Source organism: Ranitomeya imitator, chromosome 4, assembly GCF_032444005.1.
Source record: "Ranitomeya imitator isolate aRanImi1 chromosome 4, aRanImi1.pri, whole genome shotgun sequence".
NCBI classification, from domain to species: Eukaryota; Metazoa; Chordata; class Amphibia; order Anura; family Dendrobatidae; genus Ranitomeya; species Ranitomeya imitator.
Window position 1 is genome coordinate 160,280,672 of NC_091285.1, and position 18,884 is coordinate 160,299,555.

General features: G+C 42.2%; 1 protein-coding gene across 1 annotated transcript; it reads right to left on the reverse strand.

The window, feature by feature from the left end:
- Positions 1-4,795: 4,795 nt before the first annotated feature.
- On the reverse strand, positions 4,796-14,095 carry GRXCR2 (glutaredoxin and cysteine rich domain containing 2). The gene is made up of 3 exons (XM_069761989.1): positions 13,731-14,095; positions 12,377-12,574; positions 4,796-5,079 (listed from the first exon to the last, which is right to left on the reverse strand). Exons 1-3 carry the CDS (start codon positions 14,076-14,078, stop codon positions 4,861-4,863), a joined length of 765 nt encoding a protein of 254 aa, XP_069618090.1. The 5' UTR covers positions 14,079-14,095; the 3' UTR covers positions 4,796-4,860.
- Positions 14,096-18,884: the final 4,789 nt, after the last annotated feature.

Sequence of the window (18,884 nt, forward strand, 5' to 3'; positions counted from 1 at the left end):
GCCATATAGTGTTCTTAAAAGGGGCCATATAGTGTTCTTACAAGGGCCCATATAGTGTTCTTACAAGGGGCCCATATAGTATTCTTACAAGGGGCCCATATAGTGTTCTTACAAGGGGCCATATAGTGTTCTTACAAGGGGCCCATATAGTGTTCTTACAAGGGGCCCATATAGTGTTCTTACAAGGGGCCATATAGTGTTCTTACAAGGGGCCATATACTGTTCTTACAAGGGGCCCATATAGTGTTTTTACAAGGGGCCCATATAGTGTTCTTACAAGGGCCCATATAGTGTTCTTACAAGGGGCCATATAGTGTTCTTACAAGGGGCCATATAGTGTTCTTACAAGGGGCCATATAGTGTTCTTACAAGGGGCCATATAGTGTTCTTACAAGGGGCCATATAGTGTTCTTACAAGGGGCCATATAGTATTCTTACAAGGGGCCATATAGTGTTCTTACAAGGGGCCCATATAGTGTTCTTACAAGGGGCCCATATAGTGTTCTTACAAGGGGCCCATATAGTGTTCTTACAAGGTATCCATATAGTGTTCTTACAAGGGGCCCATATAGTGTTCTTACAAGGGGCCCCTTATAGTGTTCTTACAAGGGGCCATATAGTGTTCTTACACGGGGCCCTGTTATGACCTGGTGGTCAGGACAATAATGGACCTGGAGGTTAAGAGCACATGGAATGACCTGATAGTTACTGATAATATAGGACGAGCTCTGGGACGTGGGAACTCTGTTGACCGCAATCCCTAATCCTATCAACCACACTAGAAATAGCCGTGGATTGCTCCTAACGCTCCCTATGCAACTCGGCACAGCCTAAGGAACTAGCTAGCCCTAAAGATAGAAAAATAAAGCCTACCTTGCCTCAGAGAAATTCCCCAAAGGAAAAGGCAGCCCCCCACATATAATGACTGTGAGTAAAGATGAAAATACAAACACAGAGATGAAATAGATTAAGCAAAGTGAGGCCCGACTTACTGAACAGACTGAAGATTGGAAAGGTAGCTTTGCGGTCAGCACAAAAACCTACAAAAAGACCACGCAGAGGACGCAAAAAGACCCTCCGCACCGACTCACGGTGCGGAGGCGCTCCCTCTGCGTCCCAGAGCTTCCAGCAAGCAAGACAACAATCCAAATAGCAAGCTGGACAGAAAAATAGCAAACCAGAGAAAAACAAGCAGTCACTTAGGTTCTGCTGGGAAGACAGGTCACAAGAACGATCCAGGAGTGAACTAGACCAATACTGGAACATTGACAGGTGGCATGGAGCAAAGATCTAAGTGGAGTTAAATAGAAGAGCCAGCTAACGAATTAACCTCGTCACCTGTGGAAGGAAACTCAGAAACACCCACAGCCACCAGAGAAAGTCCATGGACAGAACCAGCCGAAGTACCATTCATGACCACAGGAGGGAGCCCGACAACAAAATTCACAACAGGGCCCATATAGTGTTCTTACAAGGGGCCCATATAGTGTTCTTACAAGGGGCCCATATAGTGTTCTTACAAGGGGCCATATAGTGTTCTTACAAGGGGCCATATAGTGTTCTTACAAGGGCCCATATAGTGTTCTTACAAGGGGCCCATATAGTATTCTTACAAGGGGCCCTTATAGTGTTCTTACAAGGGGCCATATAGTGTTCTTACAAGGGGCCCATATAGTGTTCTTACAAGGGGCCCATATAGTGTTCTTACAAGGGCCCATATAGTGTTCTTACAAGGGGCCATATAGTGTTCTTACAAGGGGCCATATAGTGTTCTTACAAGGGGCCATATAGTATTCTTACAAGGTGCCATATACTGTTCTTACAAGGGGCCCATATAGTGTTCTTACAAGGGGCCATATAGTGTTCTTACAAGGGCCCATATAGTGTTCTTACAAGGGGCCATATAGTGTTCTTACAAGGTGCCATATAGTGTTCTTACAAGGGGCCATATAGTGTTCTTACAAGGGGCCATATAGTCTTCTTACAAGGGGCCATATAGTGTTCTTACAAGGGGCTATATAGTGTTCTTACAAGGGGCCATATAGTGTTCTTACAAGGGGCCCATATAGTGTTCTTACAAGGGGCCCATATAGTGTTCTTACAAGGGGCCCATATAGTGTTATTACAAGGGGCCATATAGTCTTCTTACAAGGGGCCATATAGTGTTCTTACAAGGGGCCATATACTGTTCTTACAAGGGGCCCATATAGTGTTCTTACAAGGGGCCCATATAGTGTTCTTACAAGGGAATGCCGAAGGAGATAAACTCATGGTGTGGCCGCCATCTTCACCTGACCTCAACCGTACAGAGAACCTTTGGAGTATCATCAAGCAAAAGATCTATGAGGGTGGGAGGCAGTTCACATCAAAACAGCAGCTCTGGGAGGCGATTCTGACTTCATGCAAGGAAATACAAGCAGAAACTTTCCAAAAACTCACAAGTTCAATGGATGCAAGAATTGTGAAGGTGATATCAAAGAAGGGGTCCTATGTTAACATGTAACTTGGCCTGTTAGGAGGTTTTGGAGTTAAATAGCTTTTTTGTTCAGTGAATGTGACCTCCTAATGCTGCAAATTCCACAAATGAGCATTTTCAGTTCTTTAAAACATATCAAATGTATACATACATGCTAGCCACCTTAGGGAGAGACCCAAGTTGGGCTAAATGTAGCGGGACGAAAGAGACCGAAAAGCCCTCTACTCAAAGGAAATACATAGTGGATGCTTTCCTGAAACGGAAAGTACTTGCAAGCAGCATAATACAAAGAATAGCAGGTTTACCCAGAATCCTTTGCAGTAGGCCAACTTGGGTCTCTCCCTAAGGTGGCTAGCATGTATGTATCGCTTGCTCACTGAGCCCCACTCCATACAGCCAACCAATTCCAGCCCTGTGCTGATGAGGGCCTAAAGCCCGAAACACGTGTCCACAGGTAGGAATTGGTTGGCTGTGTAAATTTAGAAACTAATCCGCAGCATTGCACGCTTGGCGGTTCCAAGCGCCGTGGATTAGACAGGGGTGGAAAGATGATTTGCATATCTCCGCCTACTGCAAAGGATTCTGGGTAAACCTGCTATTCTTTGTATTATGCTGCTTGCAAGTACTTTCCGTTTCAGGAAAGCATCCACTATGTATTTCCTTTGAGTAGAGGGCTTTTCGGTCTCTTTCGTCCCGCTACATTTAGCCCAACTTGGGTCTCTCCCTAAGGTGGCTAGCATGTATGTATCGCTTGCTCACCGAGCCCCACTCCATACAGCCAACCAATTCCAGCCCTGTGCTGATGAGGGCCTAAAGCCCGAAACACGTGTCCACAGGTAGGAATTGGTTGGCTGTGTAAATTTAGAAACTAATCCGCAGCATTGCACGCTTGGCGGTTCCAAGCGCTGTGGATTAGACAGGGGTGGAAAGAGATGATTTGCATAGCTCCGCCTACTGCAAAGGATTCTGGGTAAACCTGCTATTCTTTGTATTATGCTGCTTGCAAGTACTTTCCGTTTCAGGAAAGCATCCACTATGTATTTCCTTTGAGTAGAGGGCTTTTTCGGTCTCTTTCGTCCCGCTACATTTAGCCCAACTTGGGTCTCTCCCTAAGGTGGCTAGCATGTATGTATCGCTTGCTCACCGAGCCCCACTCCATACAGCCAACCAATTCCAGCCCTGTGCTGATGAGGGCCTAAAGCCCGAAACACGTGTCCACAGGTAGGAATTGGTTGGCTGTGTAAATTTAGAAACTAATCCGCAGCATTGCACGCTTGGCGGTTCCAAGCGCTGTGGATTAGACAGGGGTGGAAAGAGATGATTTGCATAGCTCCGCCTACTGCAAAGGATTCTGGGTAAACCTGCTATTCTTTGTATTATGCTGCTTGCAAGTACTTTCCGTTTCAGGAAAGCATCCACTATGTATTTCCTTTGAGTAGAGGGCTTTTCGGTCTCTTTCGTCCCGCTACATTTAGCCCAACTTGGGTCTCTCCCTAAGGTGGCTAGCATGTATGTATCGCTTGCCCACCGAGCCCCACTCCATACAGCCAACCAATTCCAGCCCTGTGCTGATGAGGGCCTAAAGCCCGAAACACGTGTCCACAGGTAGGAATTGGTTGGCTGTGTAAATTTAGAAACTAATCCGCAGCATTGCACGCTTGGCGGTTCCAAGCGCTGTGGATTAGACAGGGGTGGAAAGAGATGATTTGCATAGCTCCGCCTACTGCAAAGGATTCTGGGTAAACCTGCTATTCTTTGTATTATGCTGCTTGCAAGTACTTTCCGTTTCAGGAAAGCATCAAATGTATAGAAATTCTACTGTGCCTAATAATTTGGAACAGTGCATTTTGAGTTTTTATTTATTTTGGAGATTATACTGTTATCATTGGGAGGTTTCTTCAATAAAATTCGATGTATAATCGAACGGGTGATGACTTTTATTAGACTGACTGTCATTTGCACCGACCATTTAGGAAAATCCGAGAAAAATGTCATCTGCATAATAATTTGGAGCACAGTGTATACGGACATGTGAAGGAAGCCTTAGGGGGGGTGCGTGGCATGTTGATTGAGGGAGTGCACTGAGCCCTTGTCTACACTAAGGATGCAGTAAATTTTTCTTTCCAATTAAAGATGGGAATTCCATACTGCAGGTATTAGATTCATAGTGGCCCGTACAGAAATGTATAAATATTATAATTTGATCTTTGGGAGTAACAGACTCCTTGTAATTTATTTTGGTTCTCTAAACAGTTGGCTGAGCGTTTCCTGCATTTCTGTACAATTAGACGAAGACAGTGAATATTTGTACGCCACCTGTTAAAGAAAGATTTTTATTTGTATAGCCAATGCTTTCTACCCTTCTATGACCACTTTCCAGCTTTTTATGATCGAGGAGATGATGGTCGTCCAAAATCTTCTGTCTCATCAGTGCACATCTGACAAGCCTGTAAACCGTTCTCATCACATGCCGGACAGCGGAGAGCACGGTAAGACTCTTTAAAACGGTTGGCTAACATTGAAAACTTGCTCCCATGACATAAAGAACAAGGTGCACATCCTGAGCCCTTGCACTGGGAGCATTCGTGGGCCTCCTCTTCATCCTGAAATGTAGTTAAGGTACAATGTGAGTGACAATATCCCATCGTCCTACCAACATTATAGTTATTGTAATGTTACGCTAGAATCTGTAGCCAAAAAAGAAAAATTGGGAGATATATTTCATTTCAGTATGTACTTAACTGCAAAAGATGAAGCCTGACACCATCACTGGCCAGGCATTTCCTTGGTCTGTCTGATGTAGTCCCAGTTAAAAAAGGAAAAAGTTTGAGATGACCTGATCTACAGGATGGTAGCTGTACCAATTACTAGAAAGGAGGTCTTAGGCCCACAGTTTCTCCTTGCTCCACAATTGTAGGAAAGAGAACTTTGAATGTAGCATTGATCAAAAATGTGCCCTGCCAGTGGTCTACTCACTGTCCCTGGGTCTACTCGAAACAGAGGAGCACTGTGCTTAGCTGTTTCCATCAGCTCCCTACACATTGAAAGGACGGCAGGATGCAAGTATTACCATTGTTTCATTAAACCTCTTTACTGGTGTTGTACTGTGAAAAAGAACATGGTCTCGGGACCACTAAATCACTGGTGTGTTCTCCAGGTGTTCTCCACTATTTAACCCCTTGAGATGGATTGCAGCATGGGACTTGGCTGTACGGCACACAGGTATGGGATATTGTTGCTTTTTTATTTTGGTATTTTTTTACAGGAGAACGAGGGCTTCGCTTGGATTGCGCTTGCAATAAAGATATTAAACCTGTGTGTTTAATTATTTCATTAAAATACTTTATTCTTAATGTGTATGTGTATTTTTTAACCTTTTCATACTATTGAATTAATAATGGTTAGGTGTCTTATTGACACCTCTCCATTATTAACCACCAGGCTTAATGTCACCTTACAATAGCAAGGTGACATTAACCCCTTATTACCCCATATGCCAATGCTACAGGGGAGTGGGAAGAGATAGGCTAAGTGCCGGAATAGGCGCATCTAACAGATGCGCCTTTTCTGGGGTGGCTAGGGGCAGATGTTTTTAGCCGGGGGGGACAATAACCATGGTCCCTCTCTAGACTTGTAGACTATTATGGTAATATCTGCCCTCAGTCACTGGCTTTCCCTCTCTGGTGGAGAAAATTGTGCGGGAGCCCAAGCCAGTTTTTTCCGTGAATTAATCCAACACCTACAACTCCAAAATTTTATACACACACACTACTAACATTATTAGTGAGGGACATAAAAATCTGATGGATATGCAATGGTTTACTGTATGTAAACCATGTTTCATATCCTGTCGGCTTCTGTAATGATTATGTAGAAGCCATCAATCGAATTACCGGCTTTTCTGCTACCTAACTCTCTATGAAATATTAAGACATATGTATATATATATATATATATATATATATATATACAGTGGGGCAAAAAAGTATTTAGTCAGTCAGCAATAGCGCAAGTTCCACCACTTAAAAAGATGAGAGGCGTCTGTAATTTACATCATAGGTAGACCTCAACTATGGGAGACAAACTGAGAAAAAAAAATCCAGAAAATCACATTGTCTGTTTTTTTAACATTTTATTTGCATATTATGGTGGAAAATAAGTATTTGGTCAGAAACAAACAATCAAGATTTCTGGCTCTCACAGACCTGTAACTTCTTCTTTAAGAGTCTCCTCTTTCCTCCACTCATTACCTGTAGTAATGGCACCTGTTTAAACTTGTTTTCAGTATAAAAAGACACCTGTGCACACCCTCAAACAGTCTGACTCCAAACTCCACTATGGTGAAGACCAAAGAGCTGTCAGAGGACACCAGAAACAAAATTGTAGCCCTGCACCAGGCTGGGAAGACTGAATCTGCAATAGCCAACCAGCTTGGAGTGAAGAAATCAACAGTGGGAGCAATAATTAGAAAATGGAAGACATACAAGACCACTGATAATCTCCCTCGATCTGGGGCTCCACGCAAAATCCCACCCCGTGGGGTCAGAATGATCACAAGAACGGTGAGCAAAAATCCCAGAACCACGCGGGGGGACCTAGTGAATGAACTGCAGAGAGCTGGGACCAATGTAACAAGGCCTACCATAAGTAACACACTACGCCACCATGGACTCAGATCAGTGCCAGACGTGTCCCACTGCTTAAGCCAGTACATGTCCGGGCCCGTCTGAAGTTTGCTAGAGAGCATTTGGATGATCCAGAGGAGTTTTGGGAGAATGTCCTATGGTCTGATGAAACCAAACTGGAACTGTTTGGAAGAAACACAACTTGTCGTGTTTGGAGGAAAAAGAATACTGAGTTGCATCCATCAAACACCATACCTACTGTAAAGCATGGTGGTGGAAACATCATGCTTTGGGGCTGTTTCTCTGCAAAGGGGCCAGGACGACTGATCCGGGTACATGAAAGAATGAATGGGGCCATGTATCGTGAGATTTTGAGTGCAAACCTCCTTCCATCAGCAAGGGCATTGAAGATGAAACGTGGCTGGGTCTTTCAACATGACAATGATCCAAAGCACACCGCCAGGGCAACGAAGGAGTGGCTTCGTAAGAAGCATTTCAAGGTCCTGGAGTGGCCTAGCCAGTCTCCAGATCTCAACCCTATAGAAAACCTTTGGAGGGAGTTGAAAGTCCGTGTTGCCAAGCGAAAAGCCAAAAACATCACTGCTCTAGAGGAGATCTGCATGGAGGAATGGGCCAACATACCAACAACAGTGTGTGGCAACCTTGTGAAGACTTACAGAAAACGTTTGACCTCTGTCATTGCCAACAAAGGATATATTACAAAGTATTGAGATGAAATTTTGTTTCTGACCAAATACTTATTTTCCACCATAATATGCAAATAAAATGTTAAAAAAACAGACAATGTGATTTTCTGGATTTTTTTTTCTCAGTTTGTCTCCCATAGTTGAGGTTTACCTATGATGTAAATTACAGACGCCTCTCATCTTTTTAAGTGGTGGAACTTGCACTAATGCTGACTGACTAAATACTTTTTTGCCCCACTGTATATACAATGCCTTGCGAAAGTATTTGGCCCCCTGGAACTTTTCAACCTTTTCCCACATATGCTTCGAACATAAAGATACCAAATGTAAATTTTTGGTGAAGAATCAACAACAAGTGGTGATTGTTTGGTGAACAATCAACACAATTGTGAAGTTGAACGAAGTGTATTGGTTATTTTAAATTTTTGTGGAAATTCAAAAACTGAAAAGTGGCATGCAATATTATTCGGCCCCTTTAACTTAATACTTTGTTTCACCACCTTTTGCTGCGATTACAGCTGCAAGTCACTTGGGGTATGTCTCTATCAGTTTTGTACATCAAGAGACTGAAATTCATGCCCATTCTTCCTTGGCAAACAGCTCGAGCTCAGTGAGGTTTGATGGAGATCGTTTGTGAACAGCAGTTTTCATCTCTTTCCACAGATTCTCGATTGGATTAAGGTCTGGACTTTGACTTGGCCATTCTAACACCTGTATATGTTTATTTGTGAACCATTCCATTGTAGATTTTGCTTTATGTTTGGGATCATTGTCTTGTTGGAAGACAAATCTCCGTCCCAGTCTCAGGTCTTTTGCAGACTCCAACAGGTTTTCTTCAAGAATGGTCCTGTATTTGGCTTCATCCATCTTCCCATCAATTTTAACCATCTTCCCTGTCCCTGCTGAAGAAAAGCAGGCCCAAACCATGATGCTGTCACCACCATGTTTGACAGTGGGAATGGTGTGTTCAGGGTGATGAGCTGTGTTGCCTTTACGCCAAACATACCGTTTGGCATTGTTGCCAAAAATTTCGATTTTGGTTTCATCTGACCAGAGCACCTTCTTCCACATGTTTGGTGTGCCTCCCAGGTGGCTTGTTGCAAACTTTAAATGACACTTTTTATGGATATCTTTGAGAAATGGCTAACTTCTTGCCACTTTTCCATAAAGGCCAGATTTGTGCAGTGTACGACTGATTGTTGTCCTATGGACAGACTGTCCTACCTCAGCTGTAGATCTCTGCAGTTCATCCAGAGTGATCATGGGCCACTTGGCTGCATCTCTGATCAGTCTTCTCCTTGTTTGAGATGAAAGTTTAGATGGACGGCCAGGTCTTGGTAGATTTGCAGTGGTATGATACTCCTTCCATTTCAATATGATCGCTTGCACAGTGCTCCTTGGGATGTTTAAAGTTTTGTAAATAATTTTGTATCCAAATCCGACTTTAAACTTCTCCACAACAGTATCACGGACCTGCCTGTTGTGTTCCTTGGTCTTCATGATGCTCTCTGTGCTTCAAACAGAACCTTGAGACTATCACAGAGCAGGTGCATTTATACGGAGACTTGATTACACACAGGTGGATTCTATTTATCATCATTAGGCATTTAGGACAACATTGGATCATTCAGAGATCCACAATGAACTTCTGGAGTGAGTTTGCTGCACTGAAAGTAAAGGGGCCGAATAATATTGCACGCCCCACTTTCTTTTGAATTTTCACAAAAATTTTAAATAACCAATAAACTTCGTTCAACTTCACAATTGTGTTCCACTTGTTGATTAATTCTTCACCAAAAAATTAGATTTGGTATGCTTATGTTTGAAGCATGATATGTGGAAAAAGGTAGAAAAGTATGTATATATATATATATATATATATATATATATATATATATATACACAGTACAGACCAAAAGTTTGGACGCACCTCATTTAAAGATTTTTCTGTATTTTCATGACTATGAAAATTGTACATTCACACTGAAGGCATCAAAACTATGAATTAACACATGTGGAATTATATACTTAACAAAAAAGTGTGAAACAACTGAAATTATGTCTTATATTCTAGGTTCTTCAAAGTAGCCACCGTTTGCTTTGATGACTGCTTTGCACACTCTTGGCATTCTCTTGCATAGCATTCATCCGTTATTTCTGTCCAGATTACGGACATTTTTTTTTTCTCACAAATGGGTATGAGCCCAATTTGAGAGAATCAGGCCAATTATACTAATCACATTCTGATCAGAGTTTGAGCACAATGTGATCTGATTTTCTCAGATGAGAAGATGGAAATAAAAGTCTCTATCTCCTCTATTCTATCAGTCCGTGAAAATCGGACTCCACTCAGATGTCATCCAAGTGCAGTCCAAATTTTTCCAAAGACTCATACTTGCGTATCAGAGAGTGATCTGAATATTGGCTATAAATTGAGTATGCTGTGATTATTTTTTTTCCCTCGGACATTCACTGAGTAAAAAAATCGGACATGTGCGCAGCTCCATAGAATAACATTGGTCCGAGTGTGATCTCATGTTTTTTCGGATAGCAATTGGAACGAAGATACAGTCATCTGCACGATCCCAAAGGCCGAGGGTATTCCTTTTTTGTCATTCATTTTTTTCAACTAGTGCAAATTAAAGAATTCCTTTGCAGTGCACCTCGAGAGCATAGTGGAGGTAGTTTGGGGAAATATTTTATTTTGCCCTCATGACAAAGATTGAAAAGCACACATGGAAAGTCTTCTATTTCTAGGTTAGCTTGTATATGTCACATACACCTCTCCGTACGCTCACGGTTAGCTCTCCATCACTGTCAGCATTATGTCAGTTCTTACAAAGTCAAACTTTGGACCAGCCATTACACCTTGAATCCTTGCACACTATGATACAACAGCAATCTCCCCTTCATCTGGGAGAAATCAGATCCTGTAGGACACTGCTCCTGAACAGCACAGAGAGGACTAACTTGCTTACCCCATAAATATTTGTTCCTGCCTAACCTCTTGGTTTTGGAGTTTCCCTACACTGAAAGTTTGGCGATAACTTTCTATTTCGTGTGGGTCCGACACTACGAGCCCCATTGATCTGAAGATTGAAGCTCTGAATTGAAGTGAGTGCTCCATCTGAATGGATCTGTACTATTTCCATCAGTCCCATAGTTAATGGAGCAACGGCACACATGCATGGCCACCGCGGCATACCACCATATCTCAGATACCCATTGTATGGAGCAGTGGGGTCTCAGCAGTGGGATCCTCACCATCCTCAGGTAGTTTTACGCATAAAGTCTTTTTTAATGGATTCCTTTTGGGGTACACATAGCTTTCACATTAACTTTAGTAAAAATATTTTTAAAAATTTGAACTTGTGATCAATTGTATAATGTGTTGCCGTACTGCCTTAATGCTATATGTATTGCTGTGGTGTCCATGGAGGGAGAGCAGAGGGCACCTGCTTCTTCTGTAAAGCCAAAAACGTTAAATATCATTTTGCTCGTTATCCAGTGTCAGTGCTCAAGTGCAGACTCTCGAAATGACATGGCACAGCATTCACCGTCAGCTTCATAGACATATCAATCACTGTAAGGTACAGGCTTTATTATGCCAAATAGAAGGGTGTGATGGTGCACCAAGGCTCCATTGTTTGCATATCAAATAAAAGTGAACTTTAAATAAAACATGAAGTTAAACTAGGCCAGCACCTGCACGCCCTCATATGCATCATTCTAGAATGCTGTATACATGTCCACAATGCGCTCTACATAGCACAAAAAGAGCTTTTATTGTACTCGCCTACGGCACAATCTGGTCCGATGGGCGTCGCAGGCATTCGTCTGGTTCCTTCTCTCTTTTTGTGATCGCCGTCCTCTTTGCTTCGTGTGGAAGACATGTCCTACGTCATCCATGCAGTGTTCCCCTTCGCGCTTCTGCGCAGGCGTACTTCTCTCTGCCCTGCTGAGGGCAGAGCAAAGGGCTGTAATGCACATGTGCGGGGAAAAGGCAAAGAGCTCTGGCGCATGGCAGAACAGTACTTTGCTTTACCCTTGACAGAGCAAAGAGAGATGCGCCTGCGCAGGAGGACATTTTACATGGGAAAAACCAGTGCTGTGGAGTCAGTAAGCCAAACCAACGACTCCAACTCTGACTCCACAATTTTTCTGACTCCGACCCCACAGCACTGCCTCACTATTGAGCATGTACATAAAAGTGCAGCAAAGACTCATCATAACTAAAAGCCGAGATCCTTAGATCAGGAACAGAACAGACATTTATAGGACATTTCACAGCTTGCCCAAATTATTATGAAAACATGTACAGCACATCCTGCACTGAACTACTGTACCAATTTATTATATATAGTCGGAGTCGGTCCGTTTTACACCGACTCTAACTCCACCAAAATGGACTCCGACTCCAACTCCACAGCCCTGGAAAAAACTTGATGGCAGGGTCCCTTTAAATTTACATTTCTTTTCTAAATCTAAGCCATATAGAGGTAAACAGGTAAGACAGCAGTTTTAGTGTAAAGTTGGTGTTAGCGGTTTGCCTCTTTCCTATTTCTTACCTGGGTGGGCTGGTGTACCATACTGTTCTCACAGGTCTTAATAGCTGTATGACATAAATCTCTCTGACCCGCTTGCTGTCCTTCTCTCGGCGACCATTTTGTATCTTCTGTCACTTCTGTGTGGATAACTGGAGTTCTTATAATCTTTAAATTACTGGTGTAAATTATGATCTTGCCAAAGTCTATTATATCAGATGTCTGGAAAACATTCACGGTAAAGCATAAAGAAAATTTCAGCATCATTCCTATTACTGTGCACATCCATAACATTTTTGCCATTTGCCATTGTCTTATTTGCAGCTTTAGCCCCATGTGTAATATGTGAACTGACTCTTCAGGATGACCACAAAATTAAGATTTTTACTATGATAACCCTGTATTGCGATGCCAGTCTCTTGCCTAAGAAACATAGACATACCAGTAGTGGGTTAGCAACATCTGAAAAACCACTGCAAAAAGCAGTTAAAAACTGCAGTTTACAGCACACATGGTTTTATTGCGAGAATATTTATTAACACAAAATATGCACAGCAGTCAACACACTGTGCAGTTGTAAAGTGATATCACATAGGTGAATTAATTATCCTTTCCTCCATAGGTTAATAAAAAATGGTGATAATTACAATGCATTATAATACAGAGGAGCACGCTAAAGTCGCACTTTGCAAGCTGTTGGTAGTACAATTAAAGAGGTTGTCCCACGAAAAAAAGGACATTTTAATCAATAGATCATTGAATAATAATACGTTTCACAATTTGATTTGTTAAAATATAATGTTCCTGTTCTGAAATAATCTTATAAATGTGCCCCTGCTGTGTACTGTGTAATGGCTGTGTCTGACCCTGCAGAGCTGCTCCAGTTTATGGTCAGCACATACCATAGCTCCTGCCCAGGGGAAAAGACATATTATTCCAAGGTCTATTCATTAAAATCTACTTTGTTTGTGGGACAACACCTTCAAGCTTTTGGTCAGATTGGCCAAGTGTGCATGTTTGGGTTTCTGGTTGCCTCTTTGCCTATGACAAAAGACGGCTCAGGTGTGCCTTATCTACGAGGTTAGAAATAATCATAATTTGCTCTTGTTCTGCCGCCCACACTAGGCACATTAGATAAGAAGGGAACAACACTTTACATGAATGTCAAATCACTGTACCCTAATATTGTTCTCAAATATGTGTAACCCCGTCTTATGCATAAAGCTGTATTAACACATTGAAGTACATTCATATCAGATTTTTTTGAAAAATCCCATCAAAATCTGTCGAAACCACTGTGGGGAAACAGCAAATATGTTTCAAGAATTTAAAGAAAGCCACCAATGTATAGAACCAAAACCACAGCTAAAGCACTTACACTCTTGCCCACTCCATGGCATCCAGAAAACATGGGGTCTCCAGCTAATCTGTAAGAGGTGCCATCTCTGAAAACACTTATTCTCTGAGCCGTCAGACGGGCTGTCGGGTAGAATTTTGAATGTGTTTCTCCTCGGTTGTAATAATGTTCAGAGGATTCGAAACTATCATGTAAGAAACTGTGCGGATACTCTTCATCCGGGGACTCCAGTTCTTGCCCGTCCTCAAATACCTGTTTCAGCACCCGGCCGCTATATGCTGAGGAGATCTTAAACCTCACCTTCCGAGGTCTGTCTTCATACCTTTGGCTTAACTTTCTTTGCAATTCATCCATAGGTGGCTGTAGCATCTTGCGCTATTCCTTTATTTTGTCTAAAGGCTAAACACTGTGTGTCGGTGTACCTTTCTATGCACTTTGTCTTCATCCATTTCTGCTAGTGATAAATAATGCATAAAAGGCCTAAGATCTTCTCATGTAACTTCAACCAACACCACCATATTAATTATTAATATCTACTCATGAAAAGAGTAATCATATATATGGGGTGAGAACTACATCACCTCAGCTTCCACATCCTTGATGTGACTCAGGCTACAAGCAGATCAAAGTCGTCAGGCCAGATATGAAATGTAGACTTTATTTACACCCTTATTCTCTCCCTGTATAGTTTTAGAAGTTTTATACTATGATTGCTAAATCAGTATCTGTGAAATGGCTGGGCTGATGCCACACTTATAACATGAGTCGAATAGAATTGAAGTTCTTTTCAACCAATTTACATTTTGCGATTCTACTCCGTACTATACCAGCCACTATTACTTACATAGGGTTTCCACCTCACAGTGCCCAGATGTTGCTCTTTCAAGGTAAGCTATACTCATGGTACAATGTGTGTAAAATGCAAACCTGGATTCCAGTTGATTACTGGATCCAGTAAGCAAAAATGTACCAATTGCTGGATCTAGTAAACAAAAAAAAATATCCTTTACAAATGAATGAAAAACAGATGGCTGAACAGACTAAAAAGTTGTTTCTGCACAATTGTTTTGCCACCAGATTGCTGCTGGATCCATTGTATTGATCACTACTGGACATGTGAACATTGCCATAGACCAGAGCGATATGTTTGACCACTGCTCCATGTCTTTCTTGTAAGGCTGTTGAGCGCTGCAGTTGGCTTCTTCTGGCAGCCCCACAGAGGATGAATGGGGTGCAGTGGTCAGATATCCGACCTTCCATTCCATTTTGAAATGGCGATAAAAGTTCTTCCCATCAGTGAAGGTCTCAGAGGTCGGATCCCCACCGATCAATACGTCTGCACCTATTCTGTAGATATGTGATAACTTGTTTTCACTAAAGAACCCCTTTAAAGCAAACTACAACAATTGTAAATCACAGTTATGGTCTGTGCACAGTGGATATGAAGGTGCCACTTGAATTTTACAGTCGATACTCCACTCTATCTGGGATAATGCCTAAAACTTACTTCCATATAGGTGTAGTATGGACTGCTAGGGTCAAATCCAGAAGGTCCTAGATCTTGTAGCATGTGAGCCCTCGTGAGCAGGGTCCTCTCTCCTCCTGTACCAGTCGGTGACTTGTTTTAAGATTATTGTACTTATTTTTATTATGTATACTGCTTTTCACATGTAAAGCGCCATGGAATAAATGGCGCTATAATAACAAACAATAATAATAATATAACATCGAACACTGGCTGGAGCAGAACCAAAGGTACTCAGAGGGTGAACTGTCAAGACTACACAAATATGTTATCAAAAGATGGACGAGTGTCAAAACTGCAAGTACCAAATCATTATTCAAAGGAGAAAATATAGAATATACATTTATAAATGTACTGTATATGGAATTCGAATGTTTAGGTTCAGAAATGCTGTTTTGCTACAAGGAGTTTGTCTGTTCTCCCTGTGTTTGAGTGGATTTCCTCCGGGTTCTCCGGTTTCCTCCCATACTCCAAACACATAATGATAGGGAATGTAGATTGTGTGTACCAATATGAACAGCGATATTGTCAATATCTGTAAAGTGCTGGCAACTATAAACAAGCATAATAAAATAAACTCAGCTTATTTTCTTTTGGTATTTTCTTGAAGTTTCAAAGGACTAATACTAGTCAACAAGACTAAACTTAAGCTATCTTTACACTAAAAATTTCAGAGGACTGAAAAATGGGTGATCGATCCCAACCAAAGTCAGATATGTAGGAAAACCAATACGAACCAATCCAGAAAGTGAGAATGATGGAAAATATCCCCAAAGTAAACGATTTATGGCATTTCCCTTCATTAATCTGCATTGGTGTGCAATCTACAACGTATAGTATATTTCGGGTGACAATTGAGATGCCTGTAGTGCAGCTGCAGTGCAGTACAGCGTAACCTCCACCAGGGGGAGCTTGGTAGGGAAGCCAGACTGCACACACAGAGCAACTGAACAGACGCCACCTAGTGGCGAGAGCGAGGTCAGGAAAGCCAAGTCAGAGCACAACAGTATAAAAGGATTTAAACAGAATGGATAGTCAGGACATAGCAAGGGATCAGTAAACCAGGACGGGCAAAATACGGTACAATAGGGACAAACTGAAACAGAGTCAAAAAGCCAGCCAAGAGATCAGAACCAGGGAGTCAAGCAGATATACAGACAAACAAAGAGACACTGGGGAAGGGCAGGCAGGGGGAGATAACAGACACAGGACAAGTCAGGGTTCACAGTAGGACAAACCAAGGGCTTCCAGAGTCAGGTTCACACGCCAAAGACAGAGCTATAGCTGTCGCTGCCAGCAAGATTCATGGGAGCTAAATAGCAAACCTGAACCCAGAATGAGGCAGAGCAAAGTTAACCCTTGACATGATCCGTCCAGAAAAAAGAGCAGACACTTATAAACCCTGGAACGGATCATGACAGCACACATGAAAGCATCTGCGGTCCCATGTCCCAGCTGTCCATCACGCTGCTGAATTTCCAGTAAAGTAAAATGTTCTAGCACAGATCCACCCAGTCATTGATGCATGATCATAGTTCATAGTCATTACTTCATTATTCAGTTATGAAAACAATTCATCATGCTTCATTCGGCAGGAAGTTACCTTATTAGGATCGCTTCAGTGGGACAGGGATTATACATGCAAGCCAAGAAATCCTAATTAAAGCTGACATTTCAATGCTGTATTACATTACACAAACATGTCTGTATATTTGTTAGAAGTAAATGAAATGCAAACCCCGGTTAGTGAAACTATGAATTGTAATATCTGGAAAATGACTAAAAGTGGCCATTGAAACTATCCTTCCTAATGATAGAAGCACAGCATGTATCGTCATATTAAAATAACACTTCTAATATACCCAGTACACTTATGATTATTGCACAATTAAAACGCTTTTTAGAGTAATGATATGATTGACTTTCCAGCAAATGCTGCCATGCATTAGGAAATCTTTCACTGTAAAATTAATTTCAGTAATTACTAGTGTTGAGCATTCCGATACCGCAAGTATCGGGTATCGGCCGATATTTGCGGTATCGGAATTCCGATACTGAATTCCGATACTTCCCGCGTATCGGATACCGGAATCGGAAGTTCCCAGAATTCAAATTGAACGCAGCAGCCAATGAGGAATGAATGAAAGTGTGGGCACATCCTGTTTAGCATGGTGGGCATGTAAGTACTGGCAAGGCTTGGATTGGCTGCTGAAATGATGTCACTCTGCACTATAAAAAAGCGCTGCCGCCATTTTGCGCTCACTCTGCTGTGATTTCAGTTAGGGACAGGACGCTGTGTTCTAACTGAGGGCCAGTTGAGCTTGCTAATTGCTTTATTTTCCTTTCCAAAGGCTAATTTAGCAAAACGCTGTGTGTTCTTCACTGTTCACCTTGCTCTTGCCTTGCAGCGCTGTTTTAACAGCGTTCTGCAAGGTCTCTGTGTGTGTGTGTGTGTGCAGCTCACTCTGTAGTCTGTGTGCAGCCATATACCCGGTTGTATTCAGCTCAGGGGGGGTTCACACTGCCTCACACAGTTGTTCTTTTTTGCTCTTAGTGCAGCCTGCTGCACATTTTTTCTCAAATTTCCTATTAGTGTTTTTCCACCAGTCTCCAGCTCTATTGTGGAAAAACACTACATAGGATAACCTAGAGGGGGGTTTTTGGGCCTTACAGCGCCGTTTACGGCTGTCTGCACGGTCTCCGTGTGAGCCCAGCTCGCCCTGTAGTCTGTGTGCAGCCATAGCCGGTTGGATTCAGCTCAGGGTTCGTTACTGGCTCATACCTTGAGAAAAATTTTCCTTTTTTTCAAATAGTGCAGCCTGTTTAAAATTTGAAAAAAAAAATTCCTATTAGTGTCTTTCCACTCGTATCCAGCTAAATAGTGGAAAAACACTATATAGGATAACCTAGAGGAGGGTTTTTTGGCCTTGCAGCGCCGTTTACGGCTGTCTGCACGGTCTCCGTGTGAGCCCAGCTCGCCCTGTAGTCTGTGTGCAGCCATAGCCGGTTGGATTCAGCTCAGGGTTCGTTACTGGCTCATACCTTGCGAAAAATTTTCCTTTTTTTTCAAATAGTGCAGCCTGTTTAAAATTTGAAAAAAAAAATCCTATAAGTGTCTTTCCACTCGTATCCAGCTAAATAGTGGAAAAACACTATATAGGATAACCTAGAGGAGGGTTTTTTGGCCTTGCAGCGCCAATTACGGCTGTCTGCACGGTCTCCGTGTGAGCCCAGCTCGCCCTGTAGTCTGTGTGCAGCCATAGCCGGTTGGATTCAGCTCAGGGTTCGTTACTGGCTCATACCTTGAGAAAAATTTTCCTTTTTTTGAAATAGTGCAGCCTGTTTAAAATTTGAAAAAAAAAAAATTCCTATTAGTGTCTTTCCACCAGTCTCCAGCTCAATTGTGGAAAAACACTACATAGGATAACCTAGAGGTTTTTTTTGGGGCCTTGCAGCGCCGTTTACGGCTGTCTGCACGGTCTCTGTGTGAGCGCAGCTCGCCCTGTAGTCTGTGTGCAGCCATAGCCGGTTGGATTCAGCTCAGGGTGCGTTACTGCCTCATACCTTGAAAAACAATTTCCTTTTTTTCAAATAGTGCAGCCAGTTTAAAATTTGAAAAAAAAAATTCCTATTAGTGTCTTTCCACTTGT

What these genes read in the sequence shown, in the direction of transcription:
- GRXCR2 (XM_069761989.1), bottom strand. Translation starts at nt 14,078, where the DNA reads ATGCTACAGCCACCTATGGATGAATTGCAAAGAAAGTTAAGCCAAAGG. An exon ending in GCCATGGAGTGGGCAAGAGT is followed by an intron (nt 12,575 to 13,730) that starts GTAAGTGCTTTA and finishes AATGTTTTCCAG; the next exon opens with ACATCTGATATAATAGACTT. An exon ending in TGGTACACCAGCCCACCCAG is followed by an intron (nt 5,080 to 12,376) that starts GTAAGAAATAGG and finishes ACTACATTTCAG; the next exon opens with GATGAAGAGGAGGCCCACGA.